Genomic DNA, 25,770 nt, shown 5'->3' on the forward strand with positions numbered 1-25,770 from the left:
CAGTGTGTGTCAGATGAATCACACAAGGTAAAAGAAGTAGCTGGACACTAGAGATGAACCATTGCGTTGGGAAAACTGTAATTATTGTTCCAGATTATTCATTTAAATACCAAAGATAGATGTATAAAGCATATAAAGAAACTTGAGATTGGAGTCTTGGTTAACCTTCCAGAAGGATAACATATAACTGTCCCAAAGTGCAAAGTGTATAAACTCCATAAAGGCTGAACTAATTAAAGGCAACTTTATTTTGTGATATTAAGGCTGAAATTTATCTTATTTGAGGCAAAATACCAAAAGATTAGATCAGATGTACACTTCTTCTACTGTCAGTGTGAAGTGCAACAAAACAATATTAAAGGGTTTGTCCCACATGGATTCACACTGCAAAAAGCTGTGGCAACAACTCATACACTTAAAAATAGTCATACAACCATTTTATTTTTGTATGTGAAAAGTTAGAGGGCAGCGATGCACACACAAGGTGAACAATAACCTCCTACATTAGTCACTTTATGAAGTAATACCTTGAAAGTACCTAACAAGGACATGTAACACCCAACTACTCTAGGATCGTATACCCTAAACATCTTTTTACAATGAATCCCACAGGGAGTTTTAAAGGCATCAAAGGTCGCCTGTTTTTCAAACAGATGCTCCTTTGCAAGAAATGTACCATCTTCTCAGTACGAAAATTAAGGCCTCCTGTTGTGTCCTCGTGAATGGATTGAATCCATCTTGCTGTTACAACAGATTTCAGACTATTAGTTTTTTTTATGCAACTTCATCTAAAGTTCATAGTCTCCCAGCCTCACACAAATCAGGTCTACTGTGTTCTCCACTCAGGGTTATATAACTGTTTACTATACTGCAGCTCTGATGGAAGCCACAAACATTTCTGAGGACAGTGTTCTTGTAAGGCTTCTTATCATGTGATACCAAAAATAACACAGCTGACAGGCAATAAACACAAACAAAAAAGCACACGCTGGTCACAGGGAGACAGCGATTTTTTTGATTCGCAAGGAACATTCGGATGTCTGCACATAAGGCAAATAAATAAAATAACTGCAGCTGCATGTGATAGTTATGATACAAACCATGAATTTAAAATACACCTTCAGTCTCTGAAGAATCCAAAGAACAAGGCACAAGAACTGGGTCATTTCTTCATTGAGATCAGCTTTCTGAAAAATGTGAGCTTTCCATAAAAGTTATAATACAGAATAAATGGCGGAACAATATTAAAGTGGTACGTCTGCAGAACCGCAGTGCTCTGACTGAAGTAAGTTTGTCACACAAGACCTCAAGTCAAGAAAAAGGGTCAGAAGTTATTTGATCTGATTGTATCATGATTCTGACTTTTTAAAAGAAACTGTTTTATCAAATATATCAAAAACAAATGTGTTTTAGTGACCAAAGTCAGTTTCATTTAGGTCAGAATTATGGCCAGGCATATTCTGTATTATAAATGTCACTTAATTATTGAGATTGACTTGTAAACTTGTGTAACACCTGGGTTTCTTTCTATGTTTATAGCTAATGGGTTAACCAGGCCTATATTTTACAAAGTGTTAATGAAATACCTGCAACACTGTCAGAGTAGCAAATCCTTCAGTCTATAAGGGAAAATATTATTGTAATAATACCATATTTGGTGTAAAGTTGGAGAGAAGGTTGAAATAAACCATTCAAAAACAGTTTCATCCCCCTTTGCTGAAAAAACTAATTAGCAAAAAAAAAAAAAAAAATGCACTTACGGTACGATGCCTCAGTTTTATTACACCAAGACTAAAACATGCATTTAAAGGGACTCTTTGATATTTTTAAAGTGTAACTCCCTTAAAATGTTATCAGCAGTTAATATCTTACTGGCAGTAGATAATTATCTTAGCATCTTCATTTAGTATAAATGGAGGTTAGTAGGACTTAGAGGCTGAAAACAAAAAGACAACATTTGTACAAAACTCCAGTCTCAAAACCTTATAATCAGTTAATGCCGATACAAATTTCAGAGCTTTGATCGTTTGCTTTGGATGTCTTATTGTACAAATGAACACCAGCAATTTAACATTGCACATGCTTTTTATGTCTCTCTTCTAATTACAATGAAAATGTGTTTTCTGGACTTCTACAGTAATTGAATTATTTTATTCCATAGCAATTCAAGCCAGACAGAGCATATGTGTGAGATCTTGAATGGGAAAGCAGCTCCACCCTCAGAGTCTTATCTACTGTTTGGTTTGCATTTCATTCTCCTCATTCTTTCTGACTTTAAACAAGGTGAAGAAAACGATAATATGTTTCCTTTTCCTTACTGGCTATGAAAATGGACATGGCTACATGTCAGCTGAGGTCTTCAACCCTGGAAGCAGTAGGCTCCCGGAGCTTTAGACACTGACCCAGACCAAAAGATGTCAAGAAGAAAAATGAAACGCAGAATCAAAATGTTCTGTCCAGTCTAATGAAACTGAATGAGCCTGTATTATACATTCTGCATCATCATTTAGTTTTAGCAATGTTTTGTCTTGATTTTCCTCCACACTCCGACATCACTCACTTTCCAGCTACACACAGAGATGGGAGTGAAGGGAGATTCCAAATCTGTGCATGCTATTAAATTGATTTATACACTCCATCACTTTTATATCAGACAGCTTCTCTCAGTTACTTTACAAATTCATCCATTTCCTACTTCAATTTCTAATAAAAAATAATTGCTTGGCTTCTTTATGAAAAAGAATAAAATAAAATAAAACAAAACACCCAATGCAAAAAATATGTAAGTTCAAATGTTCATTGACATATACAGTAGTTCTGACATTGCCACTTAAACATAAAGTAGGCTGTGGGGTTCGTCACTCATTAAAATCAGTAAAATTTTGGGTGTGGAAAAAATGCTTTGCTTTAGTCGCATAAAATACTCTTCTTTTTCTCAACAGTGAACATGGGGCGACAGATAAATCACTGTTATTTTGTAAATCCTGCCCTGGGCAACTTCCAAAAAGCCTTTATTTATAGCCTCTACTGGCTTCCTCTTGAACTAGCTGTTACCTTTGGTCTCCTGGTCTACCTCATCTAGATTTATGCCAAACGAAGATGCTTAGTGCCATGTTTGGTAGCCTAACATTAACTGCTTACAACCTTTTACTAGGACCTCATTTCAAGAACATAACTGTTCCTATAAAGCTGCCATGTTGGGAGAGTCAGAGTTTGGTAATCCTGTTTTTTTGTTTTTGTTTTTTACAATTGCCCTAGGCTAGAAATCTCAAGCTAGAACAAAATAAACCATTTTAGATAACCAGAAAGTCCCGTTTTCAAGTTTTCTTGGTAAAACATTCTTGTCAGAAAACTGTAAAACCAGATCACTTTGCAGATGCACAAAGTTGTAGGTTTTGTTCTGAAAGGAGCCAACAAATAACATCCTAGTATTTATTGAACGTAGAAATTAAGACTGTTTTGTGTCTGAAGTTAAATAATATTTTAGTCAAAATAATTCCTAAGGCTAAATCAGGCACTATTATTTAATTGTGGCTTAATTTACTGTCAAAAACTAGCTAAGTTGAACTGACTAGCTAACCACCAGATATGTACCTTTAACTCTACATACAAATGTAAACATTCAAAGATATTGCACTCAAGCAGCTTACTAACATACTGAAGAATGTCTCAGTAAACAGTCCTGTATACTCATAAAGTGCTTAGATGTAAAAATATTTGAAATGCTCAATAACACTTCCTAAACTGGTGTCAGAAATTAGATTCAGTAGTAGGGTCTCGCCGCTGCAAAATGAAAGGTTGGTTTTTAGCTTGGAGGCCACTGAAGCAAAAAGCATCCAAACGCAGCGATTTGGTTTCAGGACTGATGCTCCAAAAATGTCAAACAACCTTCCCATGCTCTCTCGCCTGCAAAAAGAGAAAACATGCAAAAAATTAATGACTAAATCCATTTTTTTTCCTAAGTTCACAATTTATGTAACTCAAATGCACCACTTCTCTACGTGAATGATAAGAGTGGGAGGTTTTTGTGCATGTCCGAGTGGATGATGAGATGAAGAGGTATTATCTGCACTCCACCAGGCCCTCAGGGGTGGTGACTATACTGGGATCAAAGCTGCAGTGCGGATATATTGCACATCTCTCTTCATCCATCTAACATCTCATCCATTTATACCTCCATCCTCCCATCAGTCCATTTACACATCTATTACATCCTCCCATCCTTCTTCCTGTCCCTGGTACTGACCTTGTCATTGCTGGTGGAGTGTGCTGGGTGTGACTCTCCTGAATCTATTCTCAGGACAGACAGAGTAGAGTCTTTCAGTTCTTCTGTGACAGAAAAAAAAAAGTGAATATTCACTCTTCAAAGGGTGCTTTGGGTTTCATGTGATACACCAATTCAAAGTAGCACATAATTGTAGCATACACATCAGAGAGGTGTTTATTTGTATTTAGCAACCCCCAGGTACCGCTGTCTGGATCCATCTGTCATTGCAACCACAGCTGTAAGTCTCCAGCAGCTTTGCAAATCTCTTTGCCGTTTTTTTTTTTTTTTTTTGTAAAATACATGCACTCTCAGTCAGACTGGATTGAGAGTTTCTATGAACAGCAAATTTTAATCCTTGTCCCACACTGGACTTTGACTGGGCCATTCTAAGAGGTGACTATAAGTAATTTGATTTGAAACCATTCCATTGTAGCTCCAACATATGGTTAGTGTTGTCCTCTTGGAAATGTGTTGGTAGGTTTGGTATATTCGTTCTATTTTCAGGCAGCTTGAGATGCTTAAAACGTGGCAAGTAGTAAATTGTTTGAGTTTACTAATTTCACATTGAATACTAACATGTGAAATCTGTTTATGACTTCTGACGCCGGTTAGTTGCACAAAATTTTATGTAAAGATATCAGAGAAAATATGGCTGAAAACAGACTGGAATTTCTGGGGTTTGATTTGTAAAAAAAAAAAAAAAGATTTTTTTTTTTTTCTCCAAGGGTTTAAGGTCTAGAACATTTATGCGATCTGCCATCAAAGCGGTTACCTGTGTTCATACTGCTGCTGTTGCACTTGGACTCCTCTACAGGCTGGACAGGGCTCTCATGTGGAGAGGTGCTGGTTTTTTCAACAGAAGTAACGCTGGAAACTTCAGGGCTGCTGGTGTCTTTTTTAACATTTTCAGTTTTAGATGCTTGCTGCTGGGCAACAGAAGGAGAAGGAAGACCCCCTCCTTTATCCTGGGAACTACTACCATCCTGCTCTGCACTTGCACAAGCCAGCTGTGGCCTCTGCACCTCACTGTGATTTGGTGAGGAGGCTTTCAGAGAGCCTTTAGATTCCGGAGCTGCAGAATGTAAAGAGGTTGTAGTTTGCTTAGCGGGAACCCTCTGGATGAGTTCCTCTGAGAAACGTACTTTCTTCTCTAGTCCTCGAGGGGATGAGGTTGCCGCTTTCCTCTGAGTAACTTTATCCTCTTTCAAGCTATCAGAATCTTCAGGTGCACTTAAGGGATCTGGCTTTGCTTTTGAGTCTTGATCTTTCAGATTCCCTTCGTTAGCATCTGTTAGAGCATCGAGTTCTTCAAGGAATTCCTCCAGTGTTGTTTCAGTAGTCTGGAAAACGAAATAAAAATAACAAAGAACATTTATTGGCTATTTTCTTTGCAATCTGTGCAGCTTATGTTTGTTCTCTGTTAAATTTCATTTCTTACCTGTGTATTCTCTCCATCGTCATTATCCTGCCATCTGAAAAACATGAATGTATTTCAGAATTGTTTTTAGCTGAAATGCAAAGACTGCTTTATTACCTGAAAATATCTAAAAGCAGACATATAGGGAGAAATTTCTGAGTTTGCAAACATTTATTTTTTCTTAGATTTTGGCTCAAGGTCCAAAATATCAATCTGATCATTAGATTAGAACTGTATGTAACTTGATTCAGAACTAACATCACAATTTCAGTATGTTTACAAATGCAATGCCCATCATATTCCAGATTTAAATTCTGCTTGTCAATTGAACATCTGGCACCTTCTCTGAATTTCATATCCACAGATGATACAGTTTATAGAAACCAGTATGCTACAGGTGGCCAACTTAGCAAATCTGTTGTTAAATATTGCTACTTTTCATACCCTTTAGCAACTTTTTTTTCCTCCCAAAAAGTAAATAACTCTAGGCACTTTTTATGGAGTTATTAAAGATTTTTGAAGAGTTATGAAACCCTTGTCACACTTCTCCATGATCAGCGAATCCTGCCACTTCCCATCACTCTCACAGGCTCCTCACGCAGCTGTAGAGGATTTTCTTTAAGCCATCTGACAAGCAGAGCACAGCAACACCTGAGGGAATGTTGCATTATTTTATCTTCCAAATAGTCGTAGCAAACTTTACGTCTCATTAAAAGGATTTTAAGCCATAGTATTGACATAAAGAACAATTTCAGCAGTTTTAAAACTGAATCTGCTGTTGTTGGCAGCACACACATTCCTACTCTGAAATTACAAGTGAAGAATTTGTCTGTCTTTAAACCTAGGTGAGAGCTTAGCTGTATAAACTTTTGTTGATTAATTGAATTGTTTTCCTGAAAGAAGCTAAGCTTGTAATATCTAAAATGTGTTTATTCAAAGTGCTTTGTAATTTGATTCTCGGCCAAATGCTCCATTATCCGTTAGTGGCGATGATGAGACTGCAGGGAGCAATCTGTACTTCCATTTCCGACTCGGAAAGAGGGAGCAGCAATCAGAAATGTGTTGCAAACTGTGTCAGTAGCACAGCTGGAACCTCTCAGGACACACCTCCGTGTGTTAATCTGTCCCTGCACTATATTTGCTTTATATGGAATGAAGATTAAAAAAATGTAAGGTGTTTTATAATTTAAGATTCAAAGTATGAGGTGTGCATTGCTTCCCTTCATGCCCAGTTCCGCTTGGGTTTGAATTTTAAGTAAAACAAGCTCTTTCCCCAGTGCTCGTACACCCCATTTGTTTTAAAAGCTGGAGGAGACCAGCTGACTGCAGCAGATGCAAACAAGGCCTTTCGGGTTATTTAATCAGCTGCCGCAAAATCTAAATGAAGTCTCATGACATTCAGCGAAATTTGTACACAAGGGCACAGTTCAGGGAAACAAAATGGCCTTCCCACATCCTATTTACACATTTCATTAGACATAGTTATTCCTCTCAGGACAATTAACTGATGGCGCAGTTGGAGAAATCCCGATGCAGATTATATGTTCTGTTTGTCACTGACCTCCTGGCCCTCCCAGTTAATCGATCTTTGCCTTTTGCTTTACTGCTCATCACGAGCACGTTTTTAGCTGCCTTGTCTTTGCCTCGCTTTTCGTGACCTAAAATAGAAGAGTACAGAAAAGGTAAATTTTTATTCATCATTTCTTGGCATAGATACAGGACTTTGCAGAGATATTCATACCCCTTAAACCTTTTAATATGTTCTCACAGTTCAACCATAAACCTCATTTTATTAGGATCACAAAGTATTAACTTACTGTGAAGTGGGAACAAAACATGACAAAATGCTCTCAGTCTTAATAATTCACAATAAATCTGAAAAGTTTTGCCACCCAGAGTTGATACTTTGTCCGGCGACCTTTTGCTGCAACTGCAAGTTTGTTTGTTTTCTGGGGGGGAGGTTTACCAGCTTTGCACTGAATACTGCACCTTTTATTTTCAGAAATGAATTTTTAAGTCTTGTCAAAAGATCTTAATTAAGTGTAAGTCTAGGCCAATTAAATGCATGAATAAGCTTCGATCTAAACTGCGCTATTGTAGCTCTGGCTGTAGGTTTAGGGTCACTGAATCTCTGAGCAAGACTTGAATCCTTTGATGTCTCAAACAGGTCTTCTTCCAGGTTTGGCCTATTTTTAGCTTCATCCATATTACCATCAACTCTGGTCAATTTCCCTATGGTTGCTGAAGAAAACTATCCCCGTGGTGCACAATCTTGCCAGCTGTATATTTTTTAGATTTGATGAAAACCATGTATAATTTTCCTTCCACTTCATGTTGATTTATTGCTAATATTTTAATAAAATACATTAAAAGTCTGTAGTTGTTGCATGACCTCTGAAAGCGACCAAGGGGTATGAATACTTCAGGAACATTCCGAAGCAATGAACTGTTAAATACCTTTCGAACCCGCCTTCGAACCTCTTCTGGCATTCCGTCCTCCTGGAACTACTAAAAACAAAAACGTATCTTTTTATTATAGTGTTGTTATGTGAAAGCTTTTCATCCACTTATTTTTACAGAAATCGTCTTATTACCTCTAGCCGAAGCTGCCCAGTCTCTATCAGAAAGAGATTTGTCTGAAAACCTAGAGGGAAAGGCATAATTTAAATAGAGGGAAAATTAGTCCATCTTAGTTCTTTGATATTTTAATCAGTCGCAGAATTATAGGACTAAATTGTAACATTTTAGATAACCCATTAAAGATTTTATACCAAGAGTCACATCCAAACGGTTTGCAACCACTGAAACAACGTAAACCGTCAGATAAAAAGCACATTTCCGCCTGTGTTCTTGTCCGGGGGCCTTGTTTAAGCTTTGCCAAATAAGGCAAACTATTCCGACGCTTATCCTCGGCTAAAAATAGCAGGTCCTCCCTTGTCTCTTTACAATTTGATGCTTCCTTAAACAGCACCAGTAATTTGCTCTCTGCACTACACCTCGACTTGTTTGAAATTCAACAAAACATTTCAAAATGAAGGGCTGCATTTCTGCTTCCAGTCATTTAGGCTCAGTCTGGTTGATTTCACCAAGTAATTAGGCTTTTTTGAAGCATGCACTTCAAATAGCTTTTGTAATGGACGATTTTGCTGAATAATCTAATAAAATTAAGAATGCTGCCATTTGTTTTTTTCCTCCCATCTGGTCTGAAAGAGGTTTTAGTCTTTTACCAAGTAGTGATTTAAAAGCAACAAACATGCTGTGTCTTTCTCATGTATGGGGGTATCTAATATCAATTTCAACAGTAATGAAAAAAATCAAGTTACAGGAATATATTTTTCTTTCTTGGAGCAAAATTTAACTAAAAACTTGCTGCTGACATTAGAGGTTGCATGTTAAATTACTGTGATCACTTAGTCTTCAATCTGTGAGAGAGGACACACACTGACGCAAAAAGTGAAATAATTATTCAAGATAAGGTGGCATTTCCATGTTCCGTGATATTATGAGCCTAATTCTAAACACCAGGTTGATGCTGCTTTGGTGTTTTCTGTGGAAATAGATGAATCTGCAGGTTTTATAAAAGGTCCAACACTGAAGCCATGCTTCCTGCCTTGTGACAGATTTTTAGTTGCATTAATTTGATTTGTTAGAAAATATGTTGGGATAAACAAGAGAGAGCGCCCAAAATGGAGTGATTTAAGAATCATGTGAGGGCAGCCCTGTTGAAAAAGGTTATTGTCAAATAACGTTTGCCAATATTTGTGGTACACATCATTTAAAGTAGGGGCTACATTGCGCAGTTGGTAGCACTCATTGGAACAAGAAGGTCCTGGGTTTGCATGTTCTCCTTGGTAGACAGACTTCCTCCCTTGGTCCAAAAACATGACTGCCAGGTCAATTGATCTCTCTAAGCTGCTCTAATGTATAAGTGTGTGCATGAATTGCTGTTTGTCCCCCCATACAAAAAAAAAAGATGTATATATATATATATATATATATATATATATATATATATATATATATATATATATATATATATATAACTTAATATGACTTTTCCTTGTTGAATTCATACATTACAATTAAGGTTAGATTTTTAAACACAGCAAAAGGGAAACATTTCTGGAAGAAATGTGGTCTTCAAGATATGAAGAAAGCAGGATGAGGGTAATCTTTTCGATGTTGCATTTGGAGCTTTCGTAAAACTTGGTCATTATGTTTGAAATAAACATCCGTGTTTAATAGGGGGAGGTAAACTTCCATTTGCTACAACAACAACAACAATACTGATAAAATGTTCAACATTTTTCATAACAAAAATAGTTGTTGCCTCTATCAGCAAAGGACATTGATAAACCACGATGTTAGAAGACCCACCCTATTTAACATGCTAAAAGGGTTCAGCAAGAAATAAGCAGGTCTTACGGGCTCTTACATGTTTTCGGTTTTGTCCATGTCCCATGCACGTCTCCACTGCCCCTTTGCATTTTTGTGGCGCGCCACTCTCTCCCTGTCAATCTGCTCACGTTCCTTCTTCCACCGTAGATACTCCTCCTGCTCCTCCCTTGATGTTGGGATGTTGAGATCTGTGCTGGGCTGAGGGCTCTCAGGCTCCTACTTGGACACAAAACACGTCAATGTATTTTAACGCAAAAAAAACCCCCAAAAAACATTTTATTGAAGCAGCAACAAGAAAATGTGAAGTTGAAAAAGCAAAGAATCTTAATTTTCAGTATATTTATGCATTTTTCTTTAATTTGAAGGCTCCTATGGTCTTATTCTGAACACAGAGGGAAAGTAATCAAGAAATGGGTAGCATAGACCTAATAAAATCAGGTCTCCTTCCTCCAGGGGCGACTGCATGCTAAATGTAGATCAGATGCAGGCACTTTAATACATCAAAGGAGACACAGGTTGTGCAGTGAAGTTATAAAGCCTTGGAGCAAACCAGGACAATAAATGGCACTCTGCAGAGAAATATATGGAAAAGTTAAGGGAAAAATGTGCATTGCAAAGAAATATGAAACCAAAAAAACTGTGAACAAAAGAGACACAACAAGTGCTGGTAAGCATTGTCGACATTTTCCGCCCCGGTTTGGACCAATTGCAGCAGAGTAAACATGTTGTCTAGGCTCATCCTTGTGTTTACCATTGTTTCTGCACCTCTCTTATCTGCGGCCCTCAGAGAAGCAGTGGCCACGTGGGAGGTCATTCTCTCATGTTCAGACAGGTCTACTCCGACTGCCACCAGCCGTTAATTAAATCTAATTCTCTCTGTTCTGTAGGGCCTCCCAAGTACATTTTCAGGAACTGAGACCAGTGCTTGATCCTTGATGCTCTTCCATGAAAGCCTGGTTGGAAGACTACGCAATAAATAGTTGCCATATCAACAGGCTGACATCGCTACAGCTCCTCCAGAGTCTCAGAGGGTCATTTGTCATTTTGACTGCTTGGATATTTAATTATTGGCAGGTTTACAGTGTGGTTATACTTTTTGTATTGAAAATGTAATATTTATGGGACTTTTTCCTTCTATTTCAGTTACTGGGTTTCAGCTAGTTTGTGTTGTTCTATCACATAAAGTCCTAAAAGTTAAAGAACTAAAGTGGTATGAAAACATTTTCAAGATAATGTAACCAACCATATGGTATTCAGTCTGCCTCCCCAGCCTGTATTATCCAGCTCCTGATTTGCCAGTGGGATGCATGACGATGGGTTAGAAAACGCAGGAAAAAAAAGACAGCAGGCGTGTTGTAGCTCAGATGAGGGTAGTGTGCAAATGTGTATTTGCATTTCTGTGTACTTGCACTCTCTCATGGCTTTCCTCAAATCTGAGAGGGTGCTGTTTGAGTCTGTCCTGTCATTAGTTTACCTGCAGTTGCTCTGTATCCTTGTGTTGCTCCTCGGCGTTCATCGGCCCCTGTTTAATCTCCTCCTGGCAGTGAGCAGAGACAGGAAGGTAAAATGTAAGCGGAACAACCGCAGGATGACACAGCAATTTGTTGTCAGGCAGTTTAACATTGTTGCAAAGAGCCATGTTTCTGCTGCTGCCCCAGAAAGCTAAATAAAACCCAGGTAGGTCAGTGACTCATCCTGATTAAGAGTCCCACACTGCCCTCCAGTGGTTTCCAAATGCAACAACCGAATGAATCAAGACTGAAAATACCTGCTCTGCAAAAGAGTCCTCACAGAAAGATGCAGTTTGTAGGGAGATGGTATTAGAACCTGCCTGACCTTTAGTAAATAAAAAAATTAATTGCATATCACTACAGAAAAATAATTTGTATATTTCTTTTTTTATAAGTTTTTTAGCTCTAGTGGACATGGACAGAGAGAAGGGGAAGACTTGCAGTAAACAGTCTGGGGTGTCAACACTGAGTCAAGTTGTGCCCTAAGAGTTTGTATATTTCTGAATATCTGACAAAGTACTTGGTTTATAGTTAAACTTATTCACATGCAATAACTGCAAAGACATACTATTAAACATTTCAACAGATTGGATGACCTGTGTTTTTCTTCTTCTTCTTCCCTGTTACCCCACATTCTCCTGTTTCTCGCCGGCTATTTCCCGGAAACCTGCCAGGGGTCCGTCTCTTTGACAGCATAATGAGCCTTTTTAGAGTGAGAGGGCAGTTGAATGTTAATTAGATCAAATTGGGCCTTTCTAAGTGCTGGGAATGGAGAAACAATCGTGACAGAGGAGCGCAGATCACTTAAAGCTTCCGTGGAGAAAAACGGAGACTGGAAGCAGACAGACGGTTGGTAAGAGCCCCTCTCCCCTCCTCACCCCCCTTTTGTTTCTTTCCCACTCTTCACATGCCCTCAGTCTGTTTCTTTTCTCAAAGAGGCTGTGAGGCATATAATCTGAATCACCCATGAGATTTTAATGGTTGGGTTGAGCTGTATCAATTGGAAACATATCATGAGTTTTTCTACTAAAATCTTTTTTTGCCCCTTTTATTGTGATATTTCTAATTCATTGCTCTTGTGAACTTCCATACATTGAGAAAACTAAGGAAACCTCGATGAAGGATCAGTGGCCATAAAGACACAATTTCTAGAAATGATCAAGATTATCCTGTTACAGTGCACTTTAATGATGATCATTCTAGATATTTCTCCATCGCCATTTTGTAATACTGAACAAGTCACACTTCCAGCTGCCGGGCAGTGACCTCAAAGTTCCTCAAACAATGTGACGCCATTTTGGTTTTACACCTTCCAACCTTAACTCCAAAGGGACTAAATTAGGGGTGTCCTAAGTGCGGTCCACGTCTCACTGGACTGACTTTATTTGTGGCTCGACTGTATTCAATTTTTGGAGCAATTATTCCTGAACTCTATATTTTATATTGTGTTTATTTGAGTGTTATTTTATCGACATAATGAATGGATTTGTCTTCGTATGTGATGATGCCTCAAACAGATTTTCTTCTGATATCCCTGTCCTATGTTGTCCATTTAGCAGTAATCAACTCTGAGCAGCTTGCTGTCCCTGCTGAAGAGAAGCATCCTGCTATTACGCTGCTGTCACCATCAAGCTTTGCTTTTTCTTTATTTTCAGAGCCATGTGAAGTGTTAGATTTCTTCCACTCCTGGAATATGGCAATTGCTGTTGCTCTAGAAAACAAGTGTCAAACTCCAGTCCTGGAGTTTGACAGGACAGGAGTCCTGGAGGGACTGGAGTTTGACTGTCTAAAAGGCAACTTTTAGATGTGCCTCTGCTGCCCCACACCTGAATAGAATAATTAGGTCATTAGCAAGGCTCTGGAGAACTTATTTACACAAGGAGGAGGTAATTAAGCCATTTCATTCCAGTGTTTTGTACCTGTGGCACATCTAAAAACTGCAGGACAGTGGCCCTTGAGGACTGGAGTTTGACACCCCTGCTCTAAAAGGTTTTAGGCAAAAACCAGCCGGACTTCTTGTGGTATTATTTAACAACAGCTTTCTTCTCGTCTTACTTTCAACCACCTTTGTAGTGTGCGCTACTACTAGTTGTCCCATCAACAGATTTTCCCTAAGTTTTAGATCACTGCAGTTTCTCCAAAATTACTGGATCTCTTGGCCACTTTTCTGAAAGTCCAGAAAAATATGGAAAAAGGATTGTAAACATTGTCCATGTGAAATCAGGGACTGTGGAGCTGCCAGAAAGCTGGGGTTTTGGCTACTGCTCAAGTGCTGATTCAGCACGCATGATAAATAAGGGAGACAGACTTAGTGGGCCTGGAATAAAGGCAACAAAACACTGATTTCATTCCGTGGCTTTTAGACCACATTAACTCAGAATGATCGGATAGCAGCACTCTGCATCAGGTAACCAGCGAGTCATGTACAAATTTAGAAACTCCCATTAGCTTTGCTTTTATATCCACAGACCCCCACTATATGTGTTCAGTCGTGAGGCATCAGCTGCATGCTCTGCAGCTTATTGACTTGAGCAGCTTGTTTGAGAGCCTTTAAGTGTGAGTGTGTGTTTCAAACTGAGACACAGCAGCTGCTCCAGAGTTTCCGCATACCCGGGGGGACCGAGTTCAGCGAAAGGTGGCATTTCAAAGCCCAGCCGGGGGTACCTCATGTGCGCAGGGTAATATCTGGGTTAAGCATGGGATCACAAGCACACTTCAGCATGAACTGGAGCTACATAAAAAAAACTGAAACTGAATTTACATACACTTAAAAAGCGTATGTAAGTGCAAGAATAATGAGAGACAGAATCTCATTCTCAAACTCAGAAGTTTACATACCCTAAGATTACTATCCATTAGGTTAATAAAGACAATCTTAATTAATCGGAGCCACATCTGTGGGTGTAGTTTTTTAGCACACCTCGAGCATGCCACCTGCTAGTGTGACACCATGGAAAGTCCTTCACGATATCAGGAAATCTTTCTTCCTTGGCTACATGTTCAAAGTTATATGATACTGTAATCACCATGGGATTGTGCAGTCATTATGCTAATCAGGGTGGAGGTGGTTTTAGAGATTACTGTGTTTAAGTGTGAATTATGCCAATCATTACTAGAACAGCAAAAGACCTTGCAAAGCTGCTGGCTGAAGCTCCTGAGAGTGAGACAGTATTAACAGATCTTGTACTGACATGGGCTGGAACAACCACTCAGTATGGAAGAAGCCATTACAGAAAAGAAACATAAAAATCCAGATTACAATTTTGAAATGCATTCTGGAACGAAGACCTCCTTTGCTCTGATTAAACTAAAATTGAAGTGTTTACGATAACCATACTTACATTTAAAAGGAAAAGGGGCAAAGATGCAAGACTACATGGAAACACTGAAGCAATATGTCAACACAGCAGCTAGAAAGGTAAAGTTTGGGCATAAATGGGTTTTAGGGACAGTAACCTTTAGCATCCCAAAGAATTAGTAACACATGACTTCAGGACAACAACGTAAATGTTATTAATAAACTTTTGACCCTGAAGAAAGCAAAAAGTAATCTCTCAATACAACTCTAGTTACTGTGGCATTTAGCAAAGAGAAATTATTTAAGTTATCCTAACTGACTTAAAATATGAAAAGTTTAATCTGATTTACTGTCAGGCAGCAGGAAACGAGTGTTTTGTAATATGTGCAAACATCTGTTTTCAAAAGTCCAAAATAAGAAAGGAGTTTCTTCAAATTCTGTAAAATCTGAATATAGAACAATATAACGGCATTTCAAAAATTCAAAAGTTACAAGGAAATATTAAACAACAATCAACAAGAGAGCATATCTGGAAGGGAAAAAAAGGTTCTCAGAATTCCAAACCAAAATTAGCTTAAACGACAAGTGTTCAGTGTTTTAAAATATATTTAGACCAGAGTTTATATTAGGCAGCTGGGTTTTTACAGAGCAACAGCTCCATCAGCAGGCTCCCTCTTTCCTAATCCCACAGCAGTAAGTCACAGCCTCAGCCCACCTCCTGTCTGCTCCTCATTGTGCTCAGTCACTAGAGGGGACGGGCGGGCAGACATGTCTGACATCTATGTAAAACACATGGGTGCAGCAGGAGAAAATAAACAAAGAGGAGAAGTGCGAAAGAAGGCAGACGGATGAGTTCAGTGTGTCTGAATCAGACCTTTGCTGCTACTGCTGCTGCTGATGATGATGATGATGATTCCCGCTTAGTCATCTTACACAGCTGCTTTCCTCTCCCAGCTGACTCCACTTGCCTCGTCTGTCCTTCATCCAAGGGGCTCTTGACATCTGTGGGGCCCAGTTGCTTCTCTGGCCTTTCACTCACCACCCTTTTACCCTGAGGAGACACTTACTAATGTCAGAGTATCACATCTAATGTGCTTTGCAGTAACATAGAGTCTGACTTGCAAAACAAAGAACCAAATGCAAATTGTGTCTATAAAAGCTGTTTCTAGTAGAGCTACACAGTGTATCACATAATCTATATTGTTAGTGAAAACATTGCTTGGATGCAGTATTTGGCAGACTATGGTATTTCTGGCGCCATGAAGTCAGACTCTGCTTGACTCCAGTTAATCAGATGCAGATCTTTCAGTTGAAATATGGAAAAATAACATTTAAATTTTACATTTGCCTTCTCAGCCATAATTTTTAGTAGATGACACAGATGCTTAACCAGAAGTATCAGTTGTAGTAACCTACAACTATTTTCCTTTTTTTCTACACAGGAAAATAACTCAACTGACCTGGCTTTACACAACAAAGAGTGTTTTCTTATCATTGCTGTGAAATGTAATAATTCTTTTCTGTTTTAAAACCTAAAAATTAAAATATTTGTAGATAATTTTTTTTCAATTGAACCAATAAGTTTTTTAAAGAAAATAAATTAGACAAATGTCTCTAAAAATACTGCATAATCAAACAATGTAGTTTGGATGTTTTCAGTTATTTTTCACAATTTATATTTCATGACAACATTCAAGTCTTTTAGGTTGGAAGGCTTCCTTTGCCTTCATCCTTATTAGTTTCCTCCAAAGTTCCTCAATCTGCGTTATAGGATGACTTTGACATTTTTTTCATTGGTTATTGATGAGGATATACGTTGTTTACATCAATTATCTTTTTCAGAATTGATATTCCTTTTATATTGTTTTGCTATCAGGTGATCAATGCCTCTCTCATATCATCAAACTGCATTGCTGATACTTCAAATGCATAATCATCAGGTTACAAGGTGAAAAGTAACTAAACTAGATCTATGTACATAATGAAGGCGAAATTATTCAAAATAAATAGTCAATTTTTTTTATTGTAGAGGATAGAATCCTTTTAAGAAAGTTATGGACTGAAGAAAGTATTGAGGTTCCATTTAACATTATTATTAATATTAATTACAAAATAAAATAAAGTGCTTCTGTCAGTAGTCATTTACTCTAAGCTATTTCTAAATATTCCTCCAAGCTTCCATATACATGTACTAAAGTGACTTTACCTTTTTTCCAGCCATTGTGACCGTCAGCTGCTTCCTGGAGCCTCGCCCAGTCCCCTGAGTGGACCCTTCTCCCACCCTGTCAGCCCCACCCTCCTGCTGTCCTGTTCCAGTTGGAGACCCACTCCCAAAAGGCTTTGTTACCACCACGCGACTCTCCTGCCCCCAGACAAAAATGAGCAGCTCATGAAGTTGTTTTTTAACAGCATACTCTGAAGTAAGAGCTCTGCAGGATACACACATCCATGGACTTGCTGATTGTGATGGTGAGGTCATCAGCTTTTCCTTTTCGGCTCTGCAGCGCCATTCCTTCCTCTTCTGCCTTTCTCCTGTCCTCTTCCACCTCCTTAAAGAGAAAAAGATACAGTCATATTTAAGAGATATAAAATCTTTAAACATTGAGAGCATGAAGCTTAATAACACATTCTCATTGTCTCATTTTTTGAGAAATACTCATTTAAGTTATTAGTGTTTAAAATGTTTACATAAGCTTAATCTGCTTTTAACTTATTGCTGAATAAGAAAGTGTTTTAAATCCACTAAAAAATATAAAAAATATAGTCCTTGCTTTACTCAATAAGCAAAAAGCTATCAACAAAAATGTTTGTCCTAAAAGGAAAAGGCTGGGACACCTCATTCCTAAGAAGCTAATGTTATTTCTTTTTGCTGAAATGACTTCAGTGGGACTCTTGTAGTCATCCAACAACCTCCATCACTAATGAAGTTTTTCATACCTCTCACTTTCAGCTGTGAGATGTTTCAGGAGTTTCTTGAATGTAAAACCTGTTTCAAGTCACCCCACAGGATTGCGATGAGATCATAATCTGGGCTTTGAGTCAAGAACTCTCTGATACACTAAAATTTATTTGTGTCAAGGATAACCCCCTGACATGTACCATCTCATTTTTCGAGGAGGTTCTTAGAAATCAAGAGTGGTACAACTCATATTGCACAGACTACATGTTTAGGCTTTATCAAGTAGGCAATTCTTTGCAACATAATGTCTGCATCCTACCATTTGTAACAAATTCACACATGTGTTGCAAAGAATGTGTTGACACACATCAGTGCTACTTAGAATTACAATGCTGGTCAGAACAGGAGCAGAAATTACAGAATGACATTATTAAACCTTCCTGGTACTGCATTTTTTATTTGACAATGTTTGTAGTAAGCTGTCTTGTTCCATAGTAAGAAATTGAAGGTCAACTTGATTTGCAATAGGTGCTTTGAAATGCCTCCATTGGGGGTTTTCAAGCTACAGCAGTTCTTTTGATTTCCTTTTTTAACTAGATGCATTACTCCATAAAGCTTCACTTTATGAGCATAAGTTAAGACATTTTTTTAATTTCGATCATGTAAATAAATAAAACAATCTTGTGAAACCTATTGACAGGAAAAGTTGTATAAAAATAATAGTATGCATTATTTTATTTAAAGAAAGACTAGAAATTCAGCTGGATGCTCCAATTCTGACATAAAGCAGCGAGCGGCTCTTCCTCACCTTGTACCTCTTCATGAGCGCTTCGTTCTTCCTGCGGAGAGCCTCAATCTTCTTGTCCAGCTCCAGATCTCTTTCCTGATCCCTTTTGGGCATCATGTTGCTGGTGGTCTGGTTAGACACATTGAGACATTAATCAATTGAAGGTTTCAGATTTTAACTGTAGCTTTGATAGTCATATAAGAAAGACTATAATTTTCTGTTAACTTATGCTGTATGTCTAAGTAACTCCTCATCTTTACACATGAAAAAAATCACATTTATAAACAGAAATAGCTGGCATTGAACAAAAAGAAGAAAAGAATGATTTAATCTTTGTTTGTTTTTTTAAATTTTTGAGTTTATTTTCTAGAAAAGAAATCATAAATTACATGTAAAATATGGAAAACTGAAAGGTTCAGGCTGCAAGCAGTCATGTGAAACCTTAATATGTGTTGTTCATTATGAGAGCATGAACCAAAATGCTTATCATTGAGAGACATCTGTGTCTGAGCAACAGCACACAGCACAAACACAACCTCACAGCCACCACAGATGGAGCATTCATTAGGAAGCTCAGTTACACATATGCAGAGCATCCTAAACATCCTGGTGAAGTCAGCAGGACACGCCTTGCCACAGCACATGAGGCCCAGGGCTAAAAACTCAAATGTGAACTCATGGAGCAGCAGCTTTACCTCTGCAGCAATGCTGCCAATATCAACTGGATAGTTGTTGTTAAGTCGAGGCAGCTCAATTGTTGCACAGCATCAAATATCTGTGACTCAGTGATCTGACGTCCTTTGGACTCCTGTAATTTAATATTCCCTCTACAATCTGGTTTGTTCAGATTGAAGAAAATGGAGCCCAGTTGCAGGTTCCAAGTTTGATGCTGCAGGTATAAAGGATCTGTCAAGTTTTGGAGAACTGATATGTGTGCCACAGCAGAGAAAGAAAAAAACTGTAGGCATTTGGATAAACTTTGGCAATTTTTTATTATGCGTTTGTTTATTCTTAGTTGCAAGACTAATCATTTTAGACAAATAGCTTTTTGTCAGAAGAACTTAAGCAGTTACAGTTCCTGAAACACAGAACAGTCTTACCTGTAACAAAACATCTCTAATGTTGAAGTCTTATATTCTCCACTATCAGTTTTAGTTGCCCTGAGGGGTTTTGAGGAGGTGATACGCTACAGTGAGTCAGTCATCCTCCACTGTTGCACCAATGACAACACAAAAGTCAAGGTTGTTTCCATGTGATATAACGAGAACGAAGAGATGACTCACAACGAACAAGTGCACAAAGACCACCATCATTTGCATCCTTGTTGCTGCTTAACCTGCAAAGTAAAGGCTTTTCCCTGAGATGTTTTTTGAAGATCAGGGCTCCTACTGAACTATTAACTACATATCTATGATGGAGTCTGAGCATGGGTAAAGTTTGGACTCACTCTGCCGAAAGAGACGACAGGCCCGGAAAGTGGTTACCTCACTGTCTGCAGTTGTCAGGGTATCCAAACACAACAGACCATGAGGACATACCACCAAGAATAGGTGCAACAGAGAGCCAACTGTGAAATCTCAGCAAGTCCAATGACGAACACAGGCTTCAGCGAAACCAATGCAAGGAGGAGACTCTGTTTGGGGATGTTAAGACACTGGGCTGGGCTGAGTGTGAAAACAGTGCACCAGTACAGCTAACGTTCACACACAAAGAATACACAGAGATGGTGTTGTCGGTCGGACGGCACAGGCAAGAGGGCAGCAGAGGAGGAGAAGGGGCCTGCAGGGAAAAAGCTGCCAAGGCTTTCCTCCTACCCAGCGTTCCTGCTTCCCACAGGAGCGGCAGCAGGAGAGAAAGAATGAGCCAGAGAGAGGACTGAAAAGATGCATGTAGCCAGAGCTAAATCTGCGACAGAGCAGAGCAGGGAAGACGGGGGAAACCCAACACCAGAGAGAGGAGAGAAGGGAAGCAGAAAGAAGATACTCACAGGTCTTTCCATGTCAACAGTGGGAGCCGGGCTGGGTCCGGGAGCGGGGCAGCCGAGGCAGCAGAGAGGGCTGCCTCCCGTTTACGATCATGCCTCGCTTACAATGAGCCAATTTGGGCAGGCAGCCAAGATGTCTAACAAATGCACAGAGCTCCCCCGTTAACGGATTTTACAGCACCCACCCGCTTGTCCTCCCTCTCTCTCCGACTCTCCAAATCTCCCACCCTCCCCCTTCTGTGCTCTGTCGCTCCCACTCTCCCCTCTTTATAAACACTTGCTCTTTCCCCTCCTCACTTATCTCAAAGCATGCTGCTTACATCCTGCGACTCTGCCCACACAGATGCACTTCAGACATGAGATTTCTTTTAGCGTACAGTCTTCTCCTGGCTGATTATGTGTTATTTTTTTAAAAGGTCTGACATGCCAGTTCTGTAACATATATTTTAAAAAATGTGGTGTAGGTTCACTGATAGCAAAATAACTTTTGAATCTAACAGAAAATGAAAAATTTTGTTATAGTTACAGTTCACAATTTTATTTGGAGTAACATAATATCTTATGGTAATCAAAAGATTACCAGGTAATCTTATGATTACCTTTTGAATTATAAGATTCACCACATAATCTGGTGATTACCTGGTCTTTGGTGTTTGGTGTCAAACACCTAAACGCAAAATCTTCCAGCTTTATGATTTCAGCATTTATTTGGCCCATTGTTGTGCTAATTTTGTTCATCATTGTGCGTTTATTGAATGAAAAGAAATAGCTTCAATGGTTTGGTATTTTTCTACTAATAAAATCAGTCTTGTTCTGATTTGATGTTCATTTTTGGTCTCACTGGGAATCGTTCCTCGTGTTATTCACAACCAGACATGCTATTATCCAAACTGAGACGTTGTAAATGAGATGCATGTGCTGCCCATTTTCTGTTCGCATGCGGTTTCAGCAGCTGCGTCTCCTTTAAGTGCCTGACTGCATGTTTCAGACAGTGAAAAGGCTTCCTAAACACATGGGATCCAGAGGAAAGTAATTCCTTACTAGTGTTTGTGCTTGGAGTTGTAGTTAAGCCTTCCATTCTGTAAAAAAAAAAAAAAAAAATTAGAAGTTTATCACAAAAACAAACAGATATGGCTCTAAATCAGCATGTAATTGACATATTAAGCATGAATAAATTCTGTGAAGCAAAGCATTGCTAACATTTTAGCATACAAATATCAGAGTTATTCAGAGGTTTATGTAGAATATTTATTAAAACATAAGCTGTAATCTTCTAGCATGTTAAGGCCTAAAGATCCCTAAAGAACAAATAGGTGTAATTCACTGGAGTCAAGGCATTTCTCAGATAAAATCAGTGCATGTACACATGTATGAGAGTGTAAGTACAGGTCTTTCTAAGAGAGTGTATGTGCATGTTGTAACTGGAGAGATTTAGTCTTCTATCCAAAAAACCTTTGTTTTTAAAGTAGAATTGTGTGTCTAACAGATCTCAAACAAACTTAATAACGCTCCGCTGCAGGTTTGCCATGCTGCATTTCTTTATTGTCTCCATAGTGGTAGGATGCAGACAATATGAATGATTTCTCATGGATATTAGATAATTTTCCTATATTTTTTTTAAAGTTCTTTTTGTGCCATAATATATTTTTTTTTAATCGAATGGAAAACATTTTCTATTGCAGCTGTCACAGTTTGCTTCTATGCAATTTCCTTTTAATATCTTGTTTCTTTTATTTGAATTTTTTGTCATCATTTCATTTCATTGGGGTCCAATAATTTATCAGACTTTTCACTTTTCTAGTATTTCTTTGTCAGTCTAGATCTTCCTTTTTCCTCCAGCCATTACTACATTTCTGCAAATGCACAAAGAGATGGGTCAGTTTCCCATAAAATTTTGTACAAACACCTTATTCCTTCAGCCAGAATAAATAAAAATTGATGAGACAGTGCTATAAAAACACCTCCAAGGAAATAATAAAAGTTGCAGAGAAGCACAGTAGTCAATGCTTACCAGTGTTGCCTTGTAGCAAACAGCAAGAAAGTGCAAGGTTTAAAAATATGAATTATAACAGGTGTTCTAATTTTCTGTGCATGCATGAATTATCTCTGGATACTCTGGCTTCCAGTGCTTGTCACTTGCATAGAAATTTTACTTTAATCATTTTGTATCTCTTCACAGCCTTTTGTAATCTTTTCAATGATCGTTCAAGTAAATTGTCTTTTACAGTATCGACAAAGTACAACAATAAAAGCATAATATACACACCTACTTCTATAGGAGAGCCACTAACCTGGTCAAAAGCAGCAGGTAAATAAGATATAAAATATCTGCTCACCTCAACATTTTCACCGCCAAAAAGCTTACGTCATTGATCAACTATAATGCTGCTGTCTACTGGCCACAAGATGGCGTCAGATCATTTTCCATCAACTAACCTGAAAAATATACACAAAAACATATTGGAAATTATTTGGAAAAATATTTGCTGTATCCTGAACTGAACTATGAAAAAGCTTCTGAACAAAAAAACCTTTGTTCACCAAAGACCAAAGAAACTGTTTTTAAGGAGAGAACAGAAGTTTCTTTCTGTTTTCTTTTTTATAGCAAAGAGCAAGCCACATAAGACATGTTTTTAAAATGAAATCTAAATATTTTAATGAATTTTGTTAGGATTTAATATGGTGGGAGCAGTGCAAACAGCTTCTTAACAAAGACAAAGAAGCTAGCCAAAACTGAAGGGGAAATATGCAGAACTTAATATGAGAGAATCCCTAATCCTGTTTGAGGTATTTGTTACCTTTGTGTGGTTTGTGGTTGTGGTGGAAATCCACCCTCCTGTAGACAGATTGGGTTTACCACCAAGCCAGAGCTTCAGTGACATAGTTTAAATTAAAACATATTTTCTCTCTCAAACTCCATACCTAAATCCAATTGAAAATCTTTGAACTTCACTCAGAAATTGATGTTCAAAGACACTTTCCATCCAGTTTGACTGGATTTGAACTATTTTGCGACAAAAAAGGGGGATATATTTCAATCTTTAGGTGTGGGGAAAAAAACAGCAGCTGTTTTTTTGTACTTACAGAAAAATGTGGATCAACCATGTATCTTCAGAGAGAAACTTTGCGATGGCACATTGCACTTCTCAAGTTTTTTGCCTAGTATTTCCCAATTGTGATCTGTCATATACGATTCTAAAACAAATTAAACAAAGCATGACAAAATGTTCAAAAGGTTCAAGGGATTGTGAATACTTTTACAGGATACTAAGCAAACGAATATGGTAAGACAAAATTCTAACAGAATAAAGAGAATAGACAGTATGGCATTTCCCTTGCACGTTGGGTTTATAGAAAAATTCCTTACAGATGATTCAGAGTCATCTGATCCTGATGGGAACACAAACATTTCAAACACTGCTGGAAGGGGAGTTACTATAACTCTGAAACTCAAATGAAAGCTGATTTTAAACAAAGTAAAACTGAATTAAACATGATATCCACTCTTCTATGCTGCCTCTGACTTCTACTGTTCGATACTAATATAATAAAGGAAAAACAACTTTATAATTTTGAAAGACACTAAATCTATGGATTCATTTTTCAGTTTTCTTCATTGAACAGATGCTCCAATTGTTCTTTTAAAGAAATAAGTAATTTCTTCACAATTCTTGTAAAACAAACACCCAGCAGTTGCTGAGGCGAAAATGACTGAATTAAAAAGCAATAAAAATATGCATGTTTTCATATGTTTAAGTCATGCTTTTGGTCTAAATTATAAGTTTTATGTGGCCTCATTCTAAAATACACACCCCGATTTCATAATATGGCGTAAACATATTTGAAGTTAAAGTTGCATAAAGCCCATTTGAACTTCACAAATACTCACGACATGTTTAAAATTCCATTAAAAAGATTCAAAATTAGGTGGAACAATACTTTCCCAATATTTTTTTACTCATGCCACCTTTACTGGGGATTAAAATTAATCATGGCATTAAAACTTTCAACAAAACGCAGAGGAAGAAAATATAAATCATCCAGATCTTTGTACATTTGATAGCACACTTGTAGCTAAGTGAATTAGTACCACTAACTGTAAGTGGGATAAAAAATAAGAACAATTTAAGACTACACGGAACAATGTGGGCCTTCTATATTTGTATTAAACTTTCAGACAATATGATTGGAAGAAGTTGACTTGTGTAAAATTAAGGGTAGAAAATCTGCACACAAGTAAAAGTAGCATTGCTTGAATATATTTGTCTCAAGCAGAATTTAAACATAGTTGTATAAAAATATTGCAATATGTAGTCACCCAACTGTAGCACCTCTGCTGGTTCTCCTAAACCAGTGTTTCTCAAACTTTTACAGGCCAAGGACCACTTAACCCTGGGGTCTCAAACTCCACTCCTTGAGGACCGCAGTCCTGCAACTTTTAGATGTGCCTCTGCTGCACCACAGCTGAATAGAATAATTAGGTCATTAGCAAGGCTCTGGAGAACTGATCTACACAAGAAGGAGGTAATTAAGCCATTTCATTCCAGCGTTTTGTACCTGTGGTACATCTAAAAACTGTAGGAAAGTGGCCCTCGAGGACTGGAGTTTGAGACCCCTGACTTAACGTATTTGACAAACAGTCACGGACCACCCAGCCTGAAATTGCCCCGCAATAGCACAACTTAATATATAACGCAACCTGGAATAAAAATATTAGCATCTTTGTTCGTCCCAATGAGAAGAGTGATGATGTTTCGTAAATGTGACTAGGCACGACAAAATCATGAACAGGTCTACTTGGGCATTTTGAGAAATAAAGAAGAAGTTTTTTACTACTAAGTGTTGTGCATTAATAAAATGTAGGGCTATTTGTGATTCAGAAGAACAATTAAAGAAAAATAACCTTGAGTTGCTTTAGCAGAAACAAAAAATAATTTTCTGCACCATTTAATGTAAAAATAATCCACCCATTTCTATCAATCGTATTTAATAATTGTGTTTCATTGACTTAATTTAATCATTTGATTAAATGAAAATAACAATAGCTGTTGACCTGAAAGCAGAGCATCATTCATTACCAAGCAAAATCATTTAAAAAAAAAAACTAAAACAGCTCTGACTAACTGAGTCACCAAAGGAATCCAGTCGCTGAACGACACAACACTCAGCAGCTATGACTTAGTTTCCTCTGATCATATAATATTCCTGG

At 38.0% G+C, this 25,770-nt stretch overlaps 1 protein-coding gene across 2 annotated transcripts; it reads right to left on the minus strand.

Annotated features, from left to right (window-relative positions):
* Positions 1 to 420: 420 nt before the first annotated feature.
* Positions 421 to 23,774, minus strand: ccdc9b (coiled-coil domain containing 9B). Of its 2 annotated transcripts, none has more exons than XM_023353071.1 (16): positions 23,646 to 23,774; positions 22,898 to 22,997; positions 20,565 to 21,640; positions 18,599 to 18,706; positions 17,336 to 17,440; positions 17,098 to 17,253; positions 15,766 to 15,942; positions 11,557 to 11,619; positions 10,120 to 10,298; positions 8,279 to 8,328; positions 8,142 to 8,192; positions 7,246 to 7,342; positions 5,706 to 5,739; positions 5,040 to 5,607; positions 4,247 to 4,326; positions 421 to 3,906 (listed from the first exon to the last, which is right to left on the minus strand). In XM_023353071.1, the coding sequence occupies exons 3-16, from the start codon at positions 20,574 to 20,576 to the stop codon at positions 3,880 to 3,882; spliced, it is 1,707 nt and encodes a 568-aa protein (XP_023208839.1). In that variant the 5' UTR covers positions 20,577 to 21,640; positions 22,898 to 22,997; positions 23,646 to 23,774; the 3' UTR covers positions 421 to 3,879. The 2 variants fall into 2 exon arrangements, with proteins under 2 accessions (XP_023208839.1, XP_023208838.1); XM_023353070.1 differs by having other exon boundaries at positions 4,247 to 4,329; positions 23,646 to 23,772.
* Between the last annotated feature and the right edge of the window lie 1,996 nt (positions 23,775 to 25,770).

This window comes from Xiphophorus maculatus, chromosome 19, assembly GCF_002775205.1.
Source record: "Xiphophorus maculatus strain JP 163 A chromosome 19, X_maculatus-5.0-male, whole genome shotgun sequence".
NCBI lineage: Eukaryota > Metazoa > Chordata > Actinopteri > Cyprinodontiformes > Poeciliidae > Xiphophorus > Xiphophorus maculatus.